Source organism: Pongo abelii, chromosome 22 (assembly GCF_028885655.2).
Source record: "Pongo abelii isolate AG06213 chromosome 22, NHGRI_mPonAbe1-v2.0_pri, whole genome shotgun sequence".
Classification (NCBI taxonomy): Eukaryota; Metazoa; Chordata; class Mammalia; order Primates; family Hominidae; genus Pongo; species Pongo abelii.
The window spans coordinates 48895311-48919953 of NC_072007.2; the positions used below are offsets into that span (position 1 = coordinate 48895311).

The 24643-nt window shown below is 40.6% G+C and overlaps 1 protein-coding gene across 2 annotated transcripts in view; it reads right to left on the reverse strand.

Annotated features, from left to right (window-relative positions):
* ERG (ETS transcription factor ERG) overlaps nucleotides 1-24643 on the reverse strand; it is a 284031-nt gene that overhangs the window by 174452 nt on the left and 84936 nt on the right. The window contains exons 1-2 of one of the 2 annotated variants that reach the window (XM_054542518.2): nucleotides 23568-23693; nucleotides 22522-22607 (exon numbers count right to left, since the gene is read on the reverse strand). In XM_054542518.2, coding sequence (XP_054398493.1) covers nucleotides 22522-22560 — 39 coding nt within the window. In that variant the 5' untranslated portion in view covers nucleotides 22561-22607; nucleotides 23568-23693. Of the gene's footprint in view, nucleotides 1-22521; nucleotides 22608-23567; nucleotides 23694-24643 lie in introns of those variants that run through there. The other variant, XM_024239531.3, reaches the window with a different exon arrangement.

Consider the following 24643-nt stretch of genomic DNA (forward strand, 5'->3'; position numbering starts at 1 on the left):
GGGGCGTGAAAATCTCTATGACAATTATTACAAAACAAAGATGAAAGAAATCAGAGATGACACAAAGAAATGGAAAAACATTCCATGCCCATGGATAGGAAGAATCAATATTGTTAAAATGGCTATACTTCCCAAAGCAATTTATAGATTCAATGCTATTTCTATCATACTACTAATTATATTTTCACAGAATTAGAAAAAACTATTTGGAAATTCATATGGAACCACAGAAGAGCCTAAATAGCCAAAGCAATTCTAAGAAAAAAAAAAGCTGGAAGTATCACACTACCTAGCTTCAAACTATATCTTAAGGCTACAGCAACCAAAACAGCATGGAACTAGTACAAAAACAGACACATAAACCAATGAACTAGGTTAGAGAACCCAGAAATAATGTCACACATCTATAGTCATCTAATCTTCAGCAAAGTAGACAAAACAAGCAATGTGGAAAGGATTCCCTATTCAATAAATAGTGCTTGGATAACTAGCTAGCCATATGCAGAAGATTGAAACTAGACTCCTTTATTTTACCATATACAAAAATCAACTCAAGACGGATTAAAGACTTAAATGTAAAACATACAACTACAAAAACCTAGAAGAAAACCTAAAAAAATACCATTCCGGACATAGGCCCTGGCAAAGATTTCATGACAGACTCCAAAAGCAATTGCAACGAAAACAAAAATTGACAAATGGGACCAAATTAAACTAAAGAGCTTCTGCACAGCAAAAGAAACTATCAACAGAGTATACAGACAATGTACTGAATAGGAGAAAATATTTGCAAATTATGCATCCAACAAAGGTCTAATATACAGAATCTATAAAAAAAAAACTTAAGCAAATTAACAAGCAAAAAACAAACAACTTCTTTTAAAAAAATGGGCAAAAAAACATGAAAAGATACTTCTCAAAAGAAGACATGTGTGGCCAAAAAGCATATGAAAAAATACTCAACATCACTAATCACTAGAGAAAAGCAAACCAAAACCACGATGAGATATCATGACACACCAATCAGAACAGCAATTTTAAAAGTCAAAAAATAACACATGTTGGTGAGGTTGCAGAGAAAAAGGAACACTTACATGCTGCATGTGTGAATGTAAATTAGTTCAGACACTGTGGAAAGCAGTTTGGAGATTTCCCAAAGAACTTAAAATAGAACTACCATTCAACCCAATAATCCCATTACTGGGTATATAAAGGAATATAAATTGTTCTACCATAAAGACAACTGCACACGTATGTTCATCACAGCATTCTTCACAATAGCAAAGACACAGAACCAATCTAGAAGTCCATTAGTGGTGGATGGGATAAAGAAAAAATGTGGTGCACAAACATTACAGAATACTACACGGCCATAAAGCAGAATGAAATCATGTCCTTGGCAGTAACATGAATGGAGCTGGAGGCCATTATCCTAAGGGAATTAACACAGGAACGGAAAACCAAACACCACATGTTTTCACTTATAAGTGGGAGCTGAACACTGAGCACACATGGACACAAAGAATGGAATGATAGACAACAGGGGCTGCTTGAGGGTGGAGGGTAGAAAAAGGGTGAAGATGGAAAAACTACCAATCGGGCACTATGCTTATTACATGGTTTATGAAATAATCTGCACACCAAACTCTCATGGCATGCAATTTACCCATGTAACAAACGTACACGTGTACCCCCTGAACCTAAAAGTTAGAAAGAAAAAAAAAACCTAAATCCCTATCTCACATTATACATCTAAAAAATCCAAATAGATTAGAGATTTAATTAAAAATTAAACCACAAAACACAGAAAGAAAATACAGATGAATAGTTATATAATTTAGGATGAGAACAGCCTCTGTCTGGATGAACTAAAGAATTCACAAAAAAAGTTAACAAATTAAATGACATGTTAAAAATTTGGCCAGGGGTGGTGGTTCACACCTGTAATCCCAGCACTTTGGGATGCTGAGGCGGGTGGATTACCTGAGGTCAGGAGTTCAAGACCAGCCTGGCCAACATGGTGAAACCTCATCTCTACTAAAAGTACAAAAATTATCTAGGCATGGTGGCACACGCCTGTAATCCCAGCTACTTGGGAGGCTGAGGCAGGAGAATTGCTTGAACCCGGGAGACGGAGGCTGCAGTGAGCTGAGATCATGCCACTGCACTCCAGCCTGGCTGACAGAGTGAGACTCTGTCTCAGAAAAAAAATTAAGAAACTATATATTGAAAGACGATAAAAAATAGTTTCGGTTTTTTTCTCAGTAAAAAAATAATATATTCATTGTCAAAAATTTTCTATTTTCAATATTATTATTTAATAGAAAAATTTCAACAATTTCTGGAGAAAATATATGAAACACATTTGACAGAGTTTTAACATCCTTAACATAAAGGATGTAACTTATATGTTACATCCTTAACATAATTTTCTTTGTTCAGTTAACAAGTTTTTATTGAGTATCTATATTATAATATGCACTATGTCTGACACTGGCAACACATTTGAGGAAATAAGGAAAAAAAATTCAAGTCCACATGGAAAAATGGACTAAGGATGTGAAAAAGTATAAATCATCAGTACACTTTTAATAAAGTTAATAATCAAAGAAATGCAAATAAATGTGACTTATCAAGGTCTTGCTATTTGTACTGTCAAATTATAAAAATACAGTAACAAATATTGGCAGATATTGGGGAAACAAGTAATGTCATATACTGGTATGTGCTTAAACTGGTAAAAGTCTTCAGAAAGGAAATTGGAAATATATGTAAAAATTTTGGATATTCTTTGTTCTAGAAATTCTACTTATATGATTAGAACCTAAGGAAGTTATCATAGATTTAATCAAAGATAGTTACAGGATATTCAGCATAGCCCTGTACATAACAGCCAAAAATCTGAAGCCAACAAAAAATTAATCAATAAATATTTAGCTTAAAATGTATGGAATATACATAGGATGAAATTGTATAGGTCACTAGATAGTTTCTAGGGACATGGAAAAAAAAATGCCATATTTCAGAAATGCAATATTTTGGGATGATAAAAGAGCAGTTTCAAAAAATTGAAAAAATAGCAGTTACTGTGACCTCTTTTGGCAAAAATAATTATATGTAATATTGTTCATGGAAAAATAGACTGGAAATATAACCATTAAAATGTTAATTGTATCTGGGTTGGTGAGATTATATATAATTATTATACATAATTCTTTACTTTTTAAAATTGTTCCCAGTGACATCAAGATTTGTCATGAGAGAAAAAATGAAGAAGATTATTATTTTGTAGTCACCCAAGGAGAGAAGAAGTCACATCTCTGGAGATAGGAGGAGACAGGGCATATGAGCCAACCACATTTCTGCAGCCTTTTGTGGATACAAAAGAGGCTGGCCAAGCCTTTCCAATATCCCTTTTCCTCCTTGGCACCCAGACAGAGTATATTTACCAGCCTCCTTTGCAGCCAGGTGTGGTCATGTGACTCATTTCTGGTCGATGAAAGGTAGATGGAAGCCTGGCCTAGGAAACACGTCCACATGCAATCTTCCATTCTTCTCCCACCCACTGGCGGAAAAGAAAGGCTTCTGAGGACACAGAGAAGGGGGAAGGCTAGGCAGAGGCTGGATGGGAAGAAAGCTGGGTTCTCTTGTTCCTCTCACCAGAGAGCTACTGAGGAGACCCACCACACCCAAACCCCCATACTGGACTATTACAGGAGTGAGAAATAAACTTTGTTTAGACCACTGAAATTTGAGGGTTAGAGCTATTAGCCTACCCTGATTAACGCTGGGGTAGCCCCTCACATCTGCCCAGCACCCTCAGCAGAGCCTAACCCAATCATCCAAGGTTACCCAACAGAGAACTCAGGCTTCCACTACAGTAGCCATCACATAGAGTTACCAGGTCTTCCAGGTTCTGCCACCTCCACCGTGTTTTGTGGGACTCTCCACTGAACACTCACAAAGCACACGTATTCAGCTACTCCAAAGCTATGTGTACTCAGGAAGAGAAAGTTCCAAGTGTTTCTGTGACCTTGTGCCACTGATATCATGGGTTCTATCCTTCAGAGTGCTAAGAAAAGTGTTAAATCTCCAGAATAGCTTTGGAAAAGTGAAGAAATTTGAGACTTTCTCTATTTTTAGTTGCTAATATGCATTCCTGAAAAGTTTATTTAAAGCCACAAAGAAATATTTCCATATTGAATTTCAATATTGCAATATACTATTTTAGAATAAAATGGAAAGATCCAGGACATAAAGCAGCTGAGAAGCTACACAGCTGGCCCCTGGGCTTCACTCAGACAGTGCTTCTCTAGGCTGCAAGTCATAAGTCTTTGTGTCACCTACTATTAGAAGACATCCCCGGACTTCTGGGGCCAAACTGGGGTTTGTAGGAATCTCTGAGGATCAATGACCAAACGTATATTAGCTTGAAAAAAACCAATATATGTGTATGTTTTTTTAAAAGGTTAAGTTTTTAACAATTTAGAAGTCTTGGCATTATACTCTGAGAAGATTAGCCACTGAGAATAAGAGTGACAACTTAGATGTAAAACCTCTTAAAGGTACAGATAAAATCCTAGCCACATGGGGAAAACCATGTGCTCTGTGGACGATTTCCCTGGATTTCTCAGAAGACTCTTAGAATGTTCTGGGTATGACTCTGGGGGCACCTGTTCTATGAATATGGGCACCCCAGCATCACCTGCATATTAACCGTTCTTCTTGCTCTAAAGATGCAGAATTAGCTGAGATTAGGAAGAGGTACAAAGTGTTCTCCCTGCACTTCAACTAATGAACAAAACTTTTTAAAAATTACTTATGATTTGGAACTATTTTATCATTTTATATATCCTATGGCAACTGGCATTTTATATTTAATTTTATCATCTTTTCCTTTTTTTCTTTGATCTAAATCAGGATGCTAAGTTTTGGGGGGGGTCCCACAGTTTTGGCAGAGACCTCATTCTAAAAAAGAGGTACCAGACTATTAAGGCAGAACCTGCTGAGGGTGGCCCCAAACCTGGTCTGGTAAACCTCACTCAACTCATCATTGATTTCAAGGGCACAGAGGAGGCAAGGAGATGACAGCAGGAGAAGTGGACATGTACCATGGAGAAAGGGGACCAACCACACCCTCCGTCCAAACCGAGGTTTCCCAGCCTGAAAAAGGTCAACACTGGGGGAAGCAAGAAACTTTAAACTGAATAGGATATTAAGGTAATAAGAAGATGAGTACTATTATTGGTACAAATTATATTGGTAATAGTTTTAAGTTTCATTCTTTAAGACAGGGTGAATCACAGTCCCTTCTCTCAAGGTCCTTGTCAGCATTCTACTTTTCCAAGGACATTCAAAAATTTCTCATCCAAAGTCAAACATTAGTGTGTGTGCCTCAAACAAGAAATAGTTTTCCATCAGTCTCCAAATCCTTGAATAGTAAATGGCAAAAGTATGGAAATGCAAGATGGAGTGGGGCTTAATGTTGCCACAACATTCCTACAACACTGGGATAGGCTTCCTTGGGAATTACTTTCTTTCCTATCACATATCAATAAGGAAAGCAGATTTAAATGAGCCAAATGCAGAAATAAAGAAATCTCCCCGATTTACTTAACACACGGAGGTGACAGTTACAGTGCAAAATGAGGGAAGAAGTAAATGATTTCAACAAATGAACCAAAAACACTTAAAAGCCACATTTAAGAGAAACAGAGTCATAAAGGCAATATTTGTGAGCAGATAAAAAATCAGCACAGAAAAAGGTGAGAAATACACAAGGTCTTTCATCAAGGTTCAAGGAAATGTAAAATAACATTAAAAGTACCAACTACATAATTTGAATATAAATAGAACAATAGCAAGAAAGGAGAGGAGAAGGGACGGCGATATGCAGACGCAGTCTCTTTTGCATGCACAGGGCAGAACCGGTGCCTCAGGCTAGAGGGTGTCTGTGAGTGCCCCACAATGAAGGCAAAAGAGCACCCAGCATTGAAGCCACAGACCTTGCTCCATGAATCCTAGCTGATGGGCTGGCACAGAGACATCAGGAGCAGAACAAGGAAATCCATAGGAGGATCCTCCCAAAGTACTTTTTTTCTGGTCCAAAAATCCTTAAATCAGTTAGAAGCAGGAGGTTGGAGTGGGAGAACTGCAGAGCCTGGAACATACCTGCCTTCTGGTGACCCATTCTGAGGGGGATCTTTCTACTTGCCAGCAATGGACTTGGTAAAAAAAATAATAGATCCTTCTCCATGAATCCCATTTCCCTTTCTTTTTTTGAGACGGAGACCCAGGCAGGATTAAAGACCAACTCTGGGACCCAAATTTTTAGAGGACAAAGGTTGATATAATGGCCAGCACGATTTAGTCATTTAGATTTCAGGTCTAACTAACTGATGATAGACTTTACCAAAACCACTGAAACAAATTTAACGTCAACCTTAAATAACAGTAGAGGCAGGTAATATAACAAATAGAGTCAAAATTGTTTATCTAAAGGTCTAAGCCCAATAAACATCCAAACAATAAAATTAATCTAAAAGGAATTTTTTAATAATCATTTTTTTTTTTTTTGAGACAGAGTTTTGCTCTTGTTGCCCAGGCTGGAGTGCAATGGCGCGGTCTTGGCTCACTGCAACCTCCACCTCCCGGGTTCAAGTGATTTCCTGCCTCAGTTTCCCAAGTAGCTGGGATTACAGGCATGCGCCACCATGCCCAGCTAATTTTTTTGTATTTTCAGTAGAGATGGGGTTTCACCATGTTGGTCAGGCTGGCCTTGAACTCCTGACCTCAGGTGATCCACCCACCTTGGCCTCCCAAAGTGCTGGGATTACAGGCGTAAGCCACCACACCCGGCCTCATCTGTTCTTTAACATTACAATTTCCCATCATGGTGGCACTTGACAGTGGTGGGATTGTTCAACAGCAAATGATCCCATCTAAGCACTCAGGACAGAAGCCATTTTAGGTCATGAAAATTATATAGATTTTGTGAACAAAGGGCATTTAATTCTGAGCAGAAAGTAGTCTTGCAAAAGGTAAATTTGCAACAACAACAAAAAAAGACAAGGAGGGTGACAATGTCAAGCAAATGATAACCCTGCTGGACCTTCAGAAGGAACCAGCTACGTCCTTTTCCTGCTTCTACAGATGCTATGGCAGCCCCAGAGGTGTCCCACTAGGATCTCCCTTCAAGAAAGAATCTAGCATGCATCTGAACAGCCTCCAGCTGTTCACACCTCAGGCCCTGCCTCATCCCAGACAGCCCTGAGCCAATCACTGACACAGCAGGGTATTAGAGCCTGGTCATTTCTGCCCAACCGGGGGCCCCTCCAAAGGCAAGCTCTGCTCCACAGCTCCCCGTTGGGTTGGTCAAACTATCAAATCTGTACCTGGTCTGAGGCTCTCCCTGCCCAGTCTTGCTTCATCCTCATTTTATCCTTCACAGGCACAGCCCCCTTCCCCCTCCAATAAAACACTAACATTCCTAATTCCGTCTCAACATCTGCTTCCCAGGGAACCTAACTAACACAATACTCCTAAAACCAATACCAGCAAAAAGTGACTTTCCAAGCCTCTACATGAAGACCAATTTTCTGGAAAATAAAATTTAATATAATTCCAATTACCCATGATGCTATTTAGCCATATCAAAGGAAATGAGAAAGCTTCCCAAATTGTAGTCCTCATGGAGTGAACTGATCATCAAATGTTGCCGTTTACATGAGGGCACACAATAATCAGGGTTGTATGTCACATGCTACTTTCAGATTTTCAGGTAAGTCTAAATGCTTTTAATTGATGCAAGAATAATAAGTCCTTCAGTTGATTTATGTCATGCATTAATATCAATCAAAAGGGTTTCTAACACATACTTTTTAATACTATAAAATGTGGGGTTTTTTTAAATGTCTTTTTTTTTCTTATTCAGAGCCACATTTCTTCACATGGTATGTTTTACATAACCTAAGGGTTATGTTGTTCATTTGTTTTTAATTTCAGGTTTGAGGAATCAAGTAACAGGTCTTTTTAAATCCTTTTATTGGATATATGTTAGTTTTCCGTTATCATAAAAGACTGAGGAACAGGAACAGCAGCATATTGTTTAAATGATTCATAGGTAAAAATATCTTCTCCCTCTTGGTCTGTTTTCTTTCCTGATGTCTTTGCTCATTGCCAACATTGTCTATTTTATATATAATTCTTGCAGGACATTGTGCCCTGAAGGTGAAGTTGGACAGGTAAGGAGATGACCCATCACCCCTTGTCACACCTGCAGGCTCTAGGTCACTTTTGTAACACGCAATGAAATGGGTAAATTCTACACAATCCTTTTTTTTTTTTTCAAACAATAACAGAAAGTAAATATTTGAACTGGGGGCTTTTTCAAACAACACAAGTCATAAAAAATTGACTTGTTTTTGACTGTTACTTTAGGCATATATTTTTGATTAATGACAATTAAATGTAAATATAAAGATATTTTAAACTTGAGGTTTTAAAACAAAGGATGTAAGAATCACCTGGTTAAAGTTAGATATGTTGTCAGTCTCAAAGTCAGTTGGCTGAATAATACCATTATCATAAAATTTTATGAGACTAATTTGAAAGTCCATATGAATGGGTATTATTGTTCATTTTTCAATATTGATCATAGCAGTGTATTAACAGCGTACAGCAGAGTTAATGTTTAATACAAACAAACAGGACTTTCCAGAAAATCTACAAAGAATCACTAACTAATAGCCATGCTTCAGTTAAATTTGTTTACTTTTTAAAGTACATTCTCAGAAGTAACATGTACTCTCAATTAAGCAAAACACAACCAGGATTTTGGAATTTGATCTTTAAAATAATAATAAAAAAAACTTTCTCTGCTATTTACAGTCCTGCCTTGGTTAAAATCCCAACATCTGGATACCAGAATCTGAGCAGCAAAATACACGGAGACACATGTGCAGTTTTATGCCTGCAAACTCACTATTATTTAGAACGAAACCAGTGTAGTGCGTCTACCCTTGTTTCTTGCTACACAGAATGTATCCAGAGTACAAACTAATGTAGATTATTATAAAACTCAGCGTCTAATATATATTATATATATACACATACATACATACACACACATATATAACTAAAACAAAATTTTCAAAAATAATACTTTTTCTTTCTATATGTGATGTGCCCTGACAGTCCCCACTTTACTCCATCCCATTTCCTTTTGTTAATACTGGCCTTGACTCACTTAGACAAATGGGTCACGACCTGTAGTTTGGAAAACAGGGCTTTCGAGCCTGGCTTTAAAGAGGCTGGTCCTCAGGCCAGCAGAACCAGCAGCACCTGGGGGCTAGTTTGTGGCGCACAATCTCAAGGCCTGCCCTAGACCTACTGAATTGGGATCTACTTTCAGCAAGGTCCCCAGTGACTTATGGATGTATTACAGTTTGAGAAGCCATCCTCCTGCATGCAAAAATACAGAATGAGTATCTGTGATCTGAACTACATTTAAATCGATAATGCACCTCTTAAACTGTCTTTGTTCAAAGAACTTCTATCCTTCTACTGAGCTCAAGGAGCAACACAGTTTCTAGCAAGATAGGTGCAAAGAAAAATTCACTTTCAATTTCATCAACTGCTTCAATGGGTTGCAGGGACTGGCTGACCTGGTATCCCAGCTCCTGCAGGACCGAGAGTGTGGGAGGTGGGTTGAGGGGAGGTACTGAATTGACTGCAATAGATCCATGAGCATATAAAAGTGTGCGTGTTTGTTCTTATTCCTGGGAGAAAATATATAGTATTCACTTAATTTTAAAAGAGTTTTATGGTTTAAAAAGTTAAGATGAGCTATTAAGCCATGAAAAGACAAGGAGGAAGCTTAAATGCACATTACTACACCAGATAAGAAAATCTGAAAAGGCTACATAGTGTATGATTCCAACCATATGACATTCTGGAAATGGCAAAACTGTGGAAATGTAAAAAGATCAGTGGTTGTCAGGGCCTAGGAGGTGGGGAGGGATGAACAGACAGAGCTCAGTGAATTTGAGGGGCAGTGAAACTAATCTGTATGATATTATAATGGTGGATCTGTGTCATCACATGTTTGTCCAAACCCACAGAACATATAACACCAAGAGTATATGGTGTTTATATTAGGGTATAACCCTAATGAGAACTCTGGACTTTGGGTAATAATGATGTGTTGATGTAGGTTCAGCGCTTGTTACACATCAGCCACCCATGTGGGAAAATGTTGATAGTGGGGGAAGCTATGTATGTGTAGGGGCAGGAATTATATGAGAGCACTTGTGATATATGCTCAAGTCTGTTGTGAACCTAAAACTGCTCTAAAAAATAAAGTCCATAGGTATCTATAAAAGCGAAGACACATGGTCCTTGACAGCATGTCCTCTCTGCTATAAATTGGTTGTATGGTTACAATCATACCTAGAAAGGAGAGAAAATAAAGAGTAAGTGAATACCGACATGTTCAATTCTGCCCCAGAATACAGCAAAGTCCCTGGATCACTCTTGTTTCATTGTTGCCATTGCTTATTCAATTCAGTCAACTCATATACGTGAAGTATGTGCTACATACATAATGTATAATGCAGGATACAAAAATGATTATGTGATCACTTCAAGTAATTTGTAATCTAGCAAACATATAAAACAGGCACACAGATAATCCTTATACAGTAAATGCCTCCTTTTTCCCCAAAATGGCAAGGAGACAAATAGCAAGGATCAGAGGACAGAGAGGCAAAAGTCAGAAGGCCAGAAAGGCATGGAGCCAGAAATCCAATTCACTTGTGAGTAAGGTATCAGGAGAGAGTGGTGTACAACGTGACAGGGACACCTGTTGCTCCCAATTGTAATATTTTCTGATTGGTTTATGCCCCTTTCCAATTACTGTGTCCATGCTAATCATCAACTATTTTTATTATCAACCCTGCAGAGGAGACTAAGAGAAAAAAAAAAAAAACTTCTGCAAAGTGATGCTGTCTTCATTTTGCACAGAACCCAGAAATCCTGATGAAGGAACCTGAATTGGATGGTACAAGCCTTATCTCCTGTGAATGCTGAATGACTTTGTCCGTGGTTTTTACGATAAGATGTATTTTCTTTTATATCTATTAAACAAGCTACACAGAATACTGGTAAATACACAGAAGTAAAAAGAAGAATAAAATAGATAAAATTTTCTAAGTTAAAAGCTAAGGGAAAAATAAAAAGAATTATCAATCGATGTGATCAAAGAAAAATGTTTACCTCACGGGGTGTTGAAAAAGAACATCATAAAAATTAATAGGTAGAATAATCATCAAAAACAATCTGCACAACAAATATGACATCGTTGAGGGGAACTATCATTAAAATAGAATGTATACAAATTGCTGAGAAACTCACTACACCTTCTAAATCATGTCAAAAGAGTTGTTTGCATATAAGCTGCCTGCACTTCTCTCTCTCTCTTTTTTTTTGTTCAAATTCACTGCAAGGTGGCTTTTGTCCACTCCATGCAAATCACTCATATGAAGGTCACAATGACGTCCAGGTGGCCAAAGCCTATGGCTAATCCTCAGTCCTCATCTCACCGAAACAGCAGTTTCTTAGCCCTTCTTCTACCTCCACTGGCTTCTCTTCTCAGCTCCTCTGTAGTTCTCCCTCCTCTTTCCAACCTGTATGCATTGGAGGGGCCCAAAGTTCAACCCTAAGGCTCTTCTGCATCTTGGTCCCTAGGTGATCTCACCTAGTCACCCAGCCTCAGATAGCCTTAGGCTTAGGAATCACAATATATCTCTCACATGACCTCTAGACTCATATCAACTTCTCAACATCACAATTTGGATATCCAACAGGCATCTCCAACTCAACACAGCCAAACCCCTCTTTTGATTCCCTGCTCATTCCAACTGTCCCCTCTTGCAGACGTCCCTTTTAGAGTAGGTGGCCCCATCATACACCCAGTTACAAACAAAATCTTTGAAGTCATCCTTGACTCTCCTACACTGCATATCTAATCCATCAGCAAATGCTGTCTTTTCTACCTTCAAAGCAGATCCCCAATCTGATCATTTCTCACTACCTCCCCTTTCACTGCCTGGTGCCTGACAATGGCCTCCTAATTGGTCTTCCCTGTTTCAACTCTTGGTCCCCCTCTAGTCTGTTCCCCACATGACAGCCAACATGGTTCTTTTAAAACTTCAACCAATGTAAATTATACTTCAAGAAAGCTTTAAAAAAAATTCAATCAGATCACATCTGCTATAAACCTTCCAATGGTTCTCCTCCTGCAGTGTGCAAAATAAAATTGAAATGCCCTTATCCTTGCTTAACAGAACTCTACAACACAGCCTCACCAGCATGCCTCCAACTCACATCCTGCAGCTTTAACCTCACTCCACACCAGCCCCCAGTCTCCTTGCCGTTACTTGAAAGTGCCAGGAGAGCTCCTGCCAAAGGGCCTTTGCACACGCCATTCCCTCTCTCTGCAATACTCTTCCCCATGTGATCATACGGCTCATGCTCCCACTTCCTTCAGGTCTCAGCTTGAATGTCACCTCCTCCCTATGACCTTCCCTAACCTTTCGTGTAAAATTCTACCTCTCCCTTCCTCAGTCTCTTGCTTCTCCTGCTTTGTTCTGGAGAACACCAACCAGCACCACCTGATTTGTAACTATTCCCTTGAGCACATTCTATCTCAGCCACAGGAATGGAAGCTTCATGCAGGTGGGGACATCATCTATTCAGTTCATGCTGTAGTCCAGCAATTCTGAATGATTAGACTGAAATTGGATTCAAAAATATCACAAATGAGATAATGTAACTTGTTGATAAGTGTACGAAGAGTATGAAGAGATGATCAAACTCACAAGTTTCCAAATGCTAACGTCTATAAAACTCCATCGTCACCCATCAAATCAGCAAAGATTAAAAACCACAATAGAATGTGATAAAATAGTGCTCTCAGATACTTCCTGGAGAAGTACAGATGGGCAAAGTTGGGTGATCTGGCATCAGTGATCACTCTTTCATACCAACACACCATGGGATTTTGCGATCAGAAGGTAAAGAAGACACAGAAGGAAAAGAAGATGAAGATTAAACCAGCAAAAACCCATAAGTAGGACTTCTTCCTATTCATTAGTAAGAAAGAATTGGGTGTCCCCATGGGAAAATGCTAATTTAGTGTCCCGAACCACTGTACCCTCCAATTCCTGCTTCCCCCACAACAGTGGCCCCACACTGAGTCCTACAACGAGGATAATGATCCTCAATCCCCAATTGCACAGACAGGGCTAAGTCGGAGACAGTGATGTCAACCTTGCTGATGTCTCTAAAATACTCAACTACTGGGGGCTAACCCTAAGAAAAATTATTGACTCTGATTCCTAAGTTAATTTCCTACAAGGTGGAAGAAGCAACAAGTGTCACTTCTCTTCTGGGCTCTATGACACCAAATAGTGGAGCCAAAGAGACTTGCTGATGTTTTGAAACCCAAGGCCAAATAATGCTCTCTAAACCCTTAGAGGTGTGACTAGGATATTCACAGCAGCCATGCAAAAGACAGCAGCCTTCAGTGAAGAAACAAAACAAATAAAAAACATGGTTCCTTTTATAAATATTTATCAATTATCTAAGGCTAGGTTAATTGTTGATAACTATCAATTATCTGAGCAAGATACGCAGAAACACTTCAACTGCAGCACCCTGGGCTCCAACCCAAACTTACTGGAGAAGAAGCTTTAGATTAGATACCAGGAATCTGCATTTTAACCAGCTCCTCAGGGAAACTGCCCCAGAGGGGGTCTAAGCTAACCATGCACAACTTCTACCCATTCTCCTGGGAAGTGATTGTGAATCTCCTCCAAACCCCTCTTACACTTTCTGATTAAGTTGGTGCCCTCTACTGAATGTCAGCCTCACTGAATCTTAACTAGGAATCGCCAGACTGGGGGGGGATTGTGCAGCATGTCTGGGGAACACTTCACTGCTTCACTAAACCCTGCTGCAAACATGCTGAACAGCGCTCCAAAGGCTACAGGAACTGAGCTCCGCATAGGAATCTGGCCCTGGAGGGTGCCCAGCATGGCGACCCTGAGGGGTGCAGGAACCCAGTGAGAAGGAGAAACAGAAGGTACAGTCCAGCTCGAGACCACGCACATAAAGAAATCTGTAGGCAGGGTCTCTATTATTGTGCCATATTAAATATCTTGATATTTTAAAGCAATATTATTTTTCTGACTATAAAAGTACTCATTGTAGAAATTTTAATTGTGCCATCATCCTGCAGAAAAATGAAAGTACAAAAAACGAAAAAGCAGCTATACATGGCCACAAAGTCACAGGGCTCATCGGGATGTGCTAACCAGGCTGGAAACTGATCAAAGCTGATTTATTGAGAAAAAATAGGCAGCATATCAAAGACTTATATCAGCTTCATAGTAGACAGACTTTGGGGCGGGGGGGGGAGTCTCTGTCTCTTTTGAGTATATTCTCGAAAGGATAAACTTTCACCTTCATGTGAAGCACAGTTACTATAAATCAGATTTGCAAACTGTGAGAAATGCTTACAACTCAATGAGTCTTTTGTCAGCCAGGTCGGGGCTCCGTTGTGAAATCCACCCTTCGCCATAGCAATGGGATAAATCATCACCAGCCCCGAGACATCGCCTAATCCCTTCCTCGCAAGGCAGATTCGGGCGCTTTCTGCATCTGCTTCGTGTTATTGAAAAGAGCTTGGCTCATCTGCTGGGCTCTCAGGCTTCACAGTGACCTCGCACAGAACGCTGCTACTTCTGAAACTGTTTTAGACTCTTCCGTCTATAAAACAGACACAGAGTTTAAGTTTAGCATCTTTTATGGTCAGAAATATTTAGCGTTACTTCCAGAGCGGCAGCCGTGGAACAATGTGGGAAAGAAGTGCTTCAGTTCACTTCTTGGGAAGTACTGACCCGGGGTCAATTTAATTTTTTCCGTAAGATTTCCCCTTCTTACTTTTCTCCTTCCACTGCTATATGTAACAGTATCTCCCCTTCCACTGCTATATGCAGCAGTATGCTAGTATACAACATTATAGATTAACAATATGCTATATTGTTTAAAACTATTAATGTTATATAATTAACGTGGTGTGCATATTATTATATTGACAATATGTAATGTGATGTGATAATAAGTCTCACTGTGTGCCAGGGCACCGCTCTGAATGCTCTAAACTCATTAGCTGATTTATTCGTCATGATTCTATGGGGTAGATGCACTATTTCATTCCCATTTTACAGCTGACGAAACTGAGGCAGCTAGTAACAGGTGGAGCCAAGCTTCACACTGAGATCATCTGGCCCCAGCACACTCATAAAAATGAGCAAAAGTATAAAAGCTAAAGGGAAAAGGAAGCCAAGGGGTGAAAATCCTAATTACAAACAAATCCTGGGTAAGCTGGGTGTTTAGTCCTTCCCCACATGTGAACAGCAACTAGAAACCTGAACAGTGACTTTGTTTCCCCTGTGATCCATTGTTGGTGCCTGATCCTCACACAAAATCTTACGGAGCAGTATCTAGTGATTAGCTCAGCTGAATTGAGCCTGGACACCCTTCATGAGCTGGAGGACAGAAGACGTGTCGATGGAGGGTCCAACTTCAGGCATCTGTACTCACCTGCTACAGGTGAGTGGACCTATGAACCCCCAGCCTCATCAAGCACCCTCAGAGGTCACCTGCCTGCTTCATCTGGAAGAGACAGCAACGTATGATCCCAGGAAGATCCTCTGCCAGGAGGTTTACAGGCAGAAGCAGCGGCTGCTGAACACAGATGCTGTCAGCAGGACACAGGGGTGATGGGTGAGCCGGTGGAGCAGGTGAAGGTGCAGACTACAGGCAGCTCCCTTGAGATCCTGCCCAGACCCCAGCAGCAGCTCCCCTGTCCCTCTCTAGCAGCTTCACAGTGCCCGAAGTGTTTGAGAACAGGTGACCCATGCCCTGAGTGGCAGATGGTGTGTCTTTCTGATCCCTTCTCTGTCTCCTCCCCCACCCCCGGTGTGAGTACATGGATGGTTTGCTAAATGTTTGTTGAATGAATAAACGAACCCAAGTCAGAAACAGTCTCCAAATCATTCCTCATCGCAAAAGGATGTGATGGAAAAACTCACAAAGCCAAGGCAGGAGGACACACTCAACTTGGAAATGGCCCATGCCCAGCTTTGGTGCAGGCACAGCCTGAGCTTCAAGGAAGTCACTTGACCAGCAGTAGCTCCCACCTTTCCTTGCAGCTAGAACACCAACAGACCAAGTGATCTCTAAAGTGATGATTTGCTAAAGTACGAGTTTTACAATTAGAAAGTACCTTCCTCTCAAGAATGACTTCACTATGAGCCATCTAATTTTTCCTCTCTTCTTTTAGTATTTTTGTTGCAAATAGTACACACAAAACAGGATATATAATCTATTTGTGCAATTTAAAGAATAAGAAGCAAACACCTTTGCATGTACTCCCTAGTCCACAACAGTCAACCCCAGGACCTCAGAAGCCCCTTATGCCTTTCCCCAAAAACTCTCCCCTCCCTGACAAGGTAATTCCAATGCTGAGTTATGTGTTTATTTTTTCCTTATTTTTCTTTTCAACACATATTACATTTCTCTGAATAATATGTTTTTTAACGTTGCCGCTTTTTAATCTTTATTTGTGGAATCATATTGTATGTAATCTGTGACTTTTTTCTACTCACATATGAGAACCATCCACATTGATACATGGCTACAGATAGACACTTGGAGTTTATTTTTCACTGCTGTATAGTACTCCATTGGTGGAGTACAATAGGTTTATTTATCCACTTTTCTGTAGATGGACATTTGGGTTGTTCTGTTTTTTGCTCATACATACCTCCTGGTGCTCAGGTACAACAGACTACAGACCCAAGGTGAGACTGCTGGATCACAGGCTAGGCACATCTTCAGCTTTACTAGGTAACACCAAGCCAATACAAAAGTGCTTGTACAAACTCATGCTCCTACCAGCATGGAGGACCCACTGTGCCACATAAAAACATCACTGTTATTAACTTGTTTTATTTGCATATGATTATTTTTTCCCTTATTCCCAACCACTTCTCAAAGCAACTAGCCAGCATGTGCCATGTAGGCAAGCACCCACTCCAATGTGATCTATATGTGTTAGGTATGTATGTACCCTGGAAAACCCTATGATGTTGCTTGAGGAGTATATAACTTTTTTATGTATGTAAGTATCATGTGCTACAAAGAGCGTTGTTTTCTGTATTTTTCACTCCACTCAGTGTTTTGTAAAACATACTCATGTTGCTCCATAGGTATTAGAGACAGGATGATGTTTTATCTTTAAGATGGGTATGCTACCCTCATTTTATACATCACAGTGATAGCTCACAATTGTTCAGTACTCAGCGGGGTCTAAATGTACTAACTCGTTTAATCTCCCACTAACCCTGCAAAACACATGCTTCTGTTTCATATAAAACGAGACCAAGGCACAAAGAAACTAAGGAACTTGTACAAAATCACCAAGTTAGTAAACATCAGAGCAGGATTTGAATCGAGCCAGAATGTGTTCTCATCCACGACATGAAACTGGGTAAGAATGCAAAGCTCAGACAATTTTCATGACCAGCATCTCTGGGATTCACAGCTGGCGACCACAGAGCAGAACTAACATACAGATGATTCCCCTCTCAGTCCAGTCCTCATTCCATCAGCTCCAAAATGTGTATTATTCTATATTAGTAGCTGGTGAACAACAAAGGGAATTAGTTAGTCCTCTTCAGCAAATGTTAGTAAATGAAAATATTACAGAGACAGAACTCTTTTTAGGAAATGCAATCATGTGAATTTAAAAATGCTTTATCAGAAATAGAATTAATGACAAAAATATTATAGGATCCTAAGAAAATGGATTTGCTATTTTTTTTTCTGCTGAGGATAATCATCCGGGTGCATCTTTGGTTGTGACAGCTCTACCCCTTCAGAGAGTTGTATCTTCATACACACCTAACATGCTAAGAGTAGATCTGCATGATACGGTAGTTAGTATAATTTCTGTAATAAAAAAAGTACTTGGTCATGCCTGTAATACCAGCATTTTGGGAGGCTGAGGTGGGAGGATTGCTTGAGCCCCAGAGTTTGAGACCAGCCTGGGCAAGATAGTGAGACCTTGTCTCTACAAAAAAATTAAAAATTAGCTGGGTGTAGCGGCGCACACCTGTAGTTCCAGCTACTCAGGAGGTTGAGGCAGGAAGGTCGCTTGAGCCTGGGAGGCAGAGGCTGCAGTGAGCCACAATCATACCACTGACTCCAGCCTGGGCAACAGAGCGAGACCATGTCTTAAAATAAATAAATAAATAAAAATAAATAATAAATAAAAATTTTTTAAAAAAAGGTACCTGGAACGGCCTGCAAAGAAAGGGAAATCAAATTATGCTTAATGACAATCACTATTATCACCGACAGAGAAGCAGCTAAAATAAACAGTCTGCTCATTTTGTTTGTAAACGAATTGCCACAATTCTTGCACTATTTAAATCAAGAATATTTTATATTCCATAGTTTTCAATCACCCCTCCTTTTTTATTGTTTCCAGTTCCTTAAACATATAAAAGGGTAAAAGCCATTTGTTCTGGCAGAAAAGAGTCGTCATAAATCGTGCAGAGTGAATTTCTCTAAGATGAAAGGAATGTTCCTCTCCTCCAGGATGGCCTACGGACAGGACTGTGATGACACATAGAGTCTTCACGGGAATCACACCTGCAGTGTTAAGCCACTTCTGTGGAAAACTCAAGTCCTTCTCAGATAACAAAAACATTTTAGTAGCAATGAACCAAAAGCAAAATCTTCCACTATATATGTTAATACATCAAGAGAAACCATTCATGTGCCATTTATAAGAACTTCCTTCCGGCCGAGCGCGGTGGCTCACGCCTGTAATCCCAGCACTGTGGGAGGCCAAGGCAGGTGGATCACGAGGTCAGGAGATCGAGACCATCCTGGCTAACATGGTGAAACCCCGTCTCTACTAAAAAAGAAAATGCAAAAAATTAGCCAGGAGTGGTGGCAGGTGCCCGTAGTCCCAGCTACTCCGGAGGCTGAGGCAGGAGAATAGTGTGAGCCCGGGAGGCGGAGGTTGCAGTGAGCCAAGACTGTGCCACTGCACTCCAGCCTGGGCGACAAAGCGAGACTCCATCAAAAAAAAAAAAAAAAAAAAAAGAACTTCTTTCCCAGAAATCATAGCAGCATTCCTCAGCCCAAAGCCAGTAGAAACTTCTCGCATATGAAATTTTACTTCAAGAACTCCCATATCAGGCATTTTAATGAATCAGTGGAAGAAAATTATCCTCCCAACTTTGTTGTCAAGAACCCCAATTTCATATGCAAAAGAAAGAATTACAAAAATAATTATTCGAATTCCAATAGGTGGAATTTTGATAGGTTTATAAAGGACATAAACATCTTTAACATAATTCTACCTCGAAGCCAACATCAGCTATTAGTAACCACACTTCTTATTGCCAGTTCATCTCTCCAAACACACAGAAGCCATGTGAGTTGAAATTTATTTTTTAAAAACTCTCAGAGTTATGATTTCTCAAAATTATATTTTATATATTGACATCAACAAATATGATGATGATATTATATATTGACATCAACCAATACGATCAACCAATATGATGATAATTGTAGGGAAAAGAAAGAGAGATCAGACTGTGGCTGTGTCTATGTGGAAAGGAAAGACATAAGAGACTCCATTTTGAAAAAGACCCGTACTTTAAACAATTGCTTTGATGAGATGTTGTTAATTTGTAGCTTTGCCCCAGCCACTTTGTCCCAGCCACTTTGACCCAACCTGGAGCTCACAAAAACATGTGTTGTATAAAATCAAGGTTTAAGGGATCTAGGGCTGTGCAAGACGTGCCTTGTTAACGAAATATTTACAAGCAGTATACTTGGTAAAAGTCATCGCCATTCTCTAGTCTCAATAAGCCAGGGGCACAATGCACTGTGGAAAGCAGCAGGGACCTCTGCCCTTGAAAGCGGGGTATTGTCCAAAGTTTCTCCCCATGTGATAGTCTGAAATATGGCCTCGTGGGATGAGAAAGACCTGATCGTCCCCCAGCCTGAGACCCGTAAAGGGTCTGTGCTGAGGTGGATTAGTAAAAGAGGAAAGCCTCTTGCAGTTGAGATAGAGGAAGGCCACTGTCTCCTGCCTGCCCCTGGGAACTGAATCTCTCGGTATAAAACCCGATTGTACATTTGTTCAATTCTGAGATGAGAGAAAAACCGCCCTATGGTGGGAGGCAAGACATGTTTACAGCAATGCTGCTTTGTTATTCTTTACTCCACTGAGATGTTTGGGTGGAGAGAAACATAAATCTGGCCTACGTGCACATCCAGGCATAGTACCTTCCCTTGAACTTAATTATGACATAGATTCTTTTGCTCACGTTTTTTGCTGACCTTCTCCTTATTATCACCCTGCTCTCCTACTACATTCCTTTTTGCTAAAATAATGAAAATAATAATCAATAAAAACTGAGGGAACTCAGAGACCGGTGCCGGTGCAGGTCCTTGGTATGCTGAGCGCCGGTCCCCTGAGCCCACTGTTGTTTCTCTATACTTTGTCTCTGTGTCTTATTTCTTGTCTCAGTCCCTCGTCCCACCTGACTAGAAATACCCACAGTCGTGAGGGGAAGGTCACCCCTTCAGATAATAGGATAAATCAGAGCCGACAACATAGTTCATTCCTGAAATCAAATACAGAATGTTTCTACCAACATACATTTTCAAAGACGGTGTTTTCAGGTTTGTATGGGATTGTTTCAGCTTTATGAATTAGCTTTTTAAAATCTGCAATACTTTCTTGCTGACTTCATCATTTCCTTCTGGTTGCCTGAAGGGGTGGTGTGGAACGCTAATAAAATGAATTACAGTTGGCGTCGCTCACATTCTGAACTATAGAAGATATTTACTATCTCAGCTTCCCTATGAGCTTTTCTTTGCATCATGCAGCTTCATGGTCAGCAGACACTAAAAATTAAAGAAAGTCTTTCTCCCACTTTACATGTGTAGCACAGACACACTGATCAAACATGTTCCCAGCACTTCTGAAGAAACCTTATCACATCCACAAGAGATTTCCCACTTGCACTTTTTTTTGATAAACACAACCATCATAGCCCAACAAAACATCACACAGAAATCAAATTATAGTGTCCCCATAAGCATCTGCTCCTCTATGGCCTTGGGCAAAATTTAGAATCCTCGACATCCCTAGAGTTACCACAATCTCTGAAAGTGCAGGAGCACCCAAAAAGCTCAAGGAATGCATTGAAACTCTTATTACTTCCAATTCCATTTTCAAAGAAAGTAAATGTGTATGCATGTGAGCTGCACATGGTCCAGAATGCCTCACCAAATGTATTGTTTTAAAATATGTGTGCATCCATGTGTAACTGTATGTGTGGGATTTTGAAAGGCTTTTTATATTTTATTCAAAAAGGTACATTTTTCAATATCACAAACTTTCCTTTCAATTATAAGCCCTTCCCATTTTCAATTAATGTTTCAGGCAAGGAATATACATTAGTAAAACCAACCACACCACTTAGGGAAAATGAATTAGTATGGGGAAAGTGAAGAACTGGCCGTGCAGTCAATTACTTTGGCCAGCATAGATATAGTTGAACTAACCAGCACAGGTGTAGACAGCCTGTTTGGATAAGGTAGCTTAAGCCCCAGTTTTTTCTGCAGTCTTTATTTTTGTCAAGTATATGAAAACTACCATCTCATTTCCTCCCTGTAGCTATTACCCACATGTATGTGTAGTGTCAAAATAAATGGCCAGAGTCCTCTCAGGGACCTCCCTTGGCACAAGTCTCACTTCCTCACCCTCTCACCTCCAGAGCCTCAGGAAGTGCAGGTCAGGAAGCAGCCAGGGCAGGTGTGAGGTGATGGAGCGCTGAGTGTCGGCGAGCCCAGATAAAATAACATTCCAACATCGGAAATCCAATCATTCACCCTCTTGTCTCCTCCTCGCTAACCCCAGGCAAGTATAAAGGAGACGGAATTAAAACAGGAGTTGGAAGAATTTGGATGTGATTTCATATATTAACTCAGCAAATTTTTTTCTGAAAAGGTCCAGACAGTAAATATTTTCGGCTGGCAGGCCATATGGTCTTTGTCGAACCTACTCAACTGTGCCATTATGGAGTGAAGCCAGCCACAGATGATATAGAAATGAATGCATGGGGCTGTGTTCCAATAAAGTTTTCTTTATGGACACTGAAATGTAAATTTCATGCAATTTACATGTGTTATGAAATATGCTTCTTTTGATTTTTCAACCATTTAAAAAAGTAAAAACCATTTTCTTAGCTCCTGGGCTGTGTTGACTGATCCCTAATTAACTAATATGTGGGCTGCTATCTATGAAAATCTAGGCGCAGAGGAAGGCAGAGCTGGCTTCCCGGCCAAGACGGGACTTACCTTGATATGAGCTGCTGGGTCCGGGACAGTCTGAATCATGTCCTTCAGTAAGCCAGCCCATCTACCAGCTGTTCAGAACCTGACGGCTAGAAGACAAAAGGAACAACATACATAATAATAAACAACTGCATTTCTGTGTTTTATGTTCTAGCAGGACTGGACACAATTCACCGATGGCAAAAGAATCATAGCTTTGCATTAAACATGTTTGCCTAAATGCATCCTCTAGGTATGGGTGGTCCATGAGGTGACTAGATAACTCACTTCCCTTCCATTGGGAAAATCACTTACAATGAGCCCAAGAGAACCCTAGTCCGACAGGCCAGAAGAATCTAGCTCAAGCTAACCCACATCACATGCACTATCCACACATCCTTCCATGTGGGCAGCATCTAATGAGGGATCCATTAAAGGAAGACATGAGGCTAAAACAGGGCATACTTCTCTATCATACTGAGAAAACAGGACCTTGAAATCCCACCAAAACTCATGCGATCTGCACATCCTTTTCAGCTTCGTTATTAAGTTCTTAGTAAACAGCATAGCTACCGTTCATTGAGTACTTCAGTGCCAGTTCCTTGAGTGCTAAGGGCTCCACACACATTTTCTCATTTCATTCCGACCACAACTCTGAGAGCTGTCATTCCCATTGTCCAGCTGTGGACGTCAAGACTCATAAAGGTTACTGATTTGTCCAGGATCACCTGGTTAATAAGCGACAGAACCAAACTTCAAATCAGATTAGCCTATCTGACTCCAGAGCCCAAAAAAAATTTGGTTTGACTTAATTGGCAGGTATCAACCCATATTTTGAAGGGACATTTTAAAACACGCCTTAAATAAATTGAATTTAAAGATGCCTATAATCCAGGAATTTTCCAGAAATAAATCCTTCATCCAATATATTCCTTTATTCAAATTATAAAGCAGCATGTTCTGACCACTGTCTGTGCCCCTCCCCTTCTACCGAGTCAGTCTCCAACCTCCCTTTGCTGTCACAGGCCCCAGGGCTGACCTCTACAGATGGGCTCAGCAGGATGCCTTACCTCCTGGCCACCTGTCAGGGTTGGTTGACGTGGCCCCATCTGGAGATCAGCGGTGAGAGGAGAGGGGTATCTCTTCCCCTCACCTTCCCACCACCGACACCTGCCGCCCAACCTCCCTGGGCGCTTGGTTACGGTTCTGACTGCGGCTGGATTCTAGGGTGACCTCTCCCGTCATGGGGCCCCTCCTTCCAGGCTCCAGCCTCCAGTAACTGGTCCCCAGCCAGTCTCTGGTGCTCTGCAGATCTCAGCCAAGCCATCAGTTGTTTTTTGGCACTAAAAATGCCTTTTTTAGTTTACATTTTTAGAAGCCATCACTTGCTTTTTATCACCTGTATTTTTTTGTTTGTTTTCTTCTTTATGATGGCTCTTTGCAGTAACAAATGCAAAATAAGAATAAACAATATGATTACAGAACTAGAGACATTTTCAAAGGCTGTCTTTCAAATTTGCTACTGAGCACATTACTGTAGTGACAAGTAAAAGCATTCACAGGAATCCTCCCCACATTCACATCCGTCCTTTCTGACCTCTCACGGTACAGGCACACCCATTCCAACCCAATCGCCTCTCATGGAGAGCGTTTACCTCCAGATCTGCGTGCTCCGCGTCTATCCTCAGTCTCCCTGGAGGCCTCCCAAGATTGGCAGAGCTTGGCTCGCCACGAAGATGACATGCTGGGAACCTTAAGCATTTTTTTTCTATAACCAAATTTTAGGTCTTGGAAAATATGTACTTCCCCCCGCCCCCACCCCCAGGCCTAAAGTAAGTCCCTCTGGGGGATGAGAGTTACTGAAAGTACAGAGGGAGTGAAGTGCAGTCCTGAAATTGAACCGGGAAGCAGATGAAGGTGACCAGGCTCCTGGTGCTCTCGTGGGAGAAGAGGCTGGGAGAGGATGGGGCCTGGCTGAAGGTTTCTGGGAGCATAGGAATCCTCAACTCCCCTTATCCTAAGAGCAGCAGGTGCCACAGGAAAACACCACTCTGCTCCTGGGGTAATTCAGCCCGGAAGGGGAGCGTCTGCAAGCCATCCTTACAAAGGGAGGGCCTCCCACTGCACGACCCTGCTCTGGGGAGCA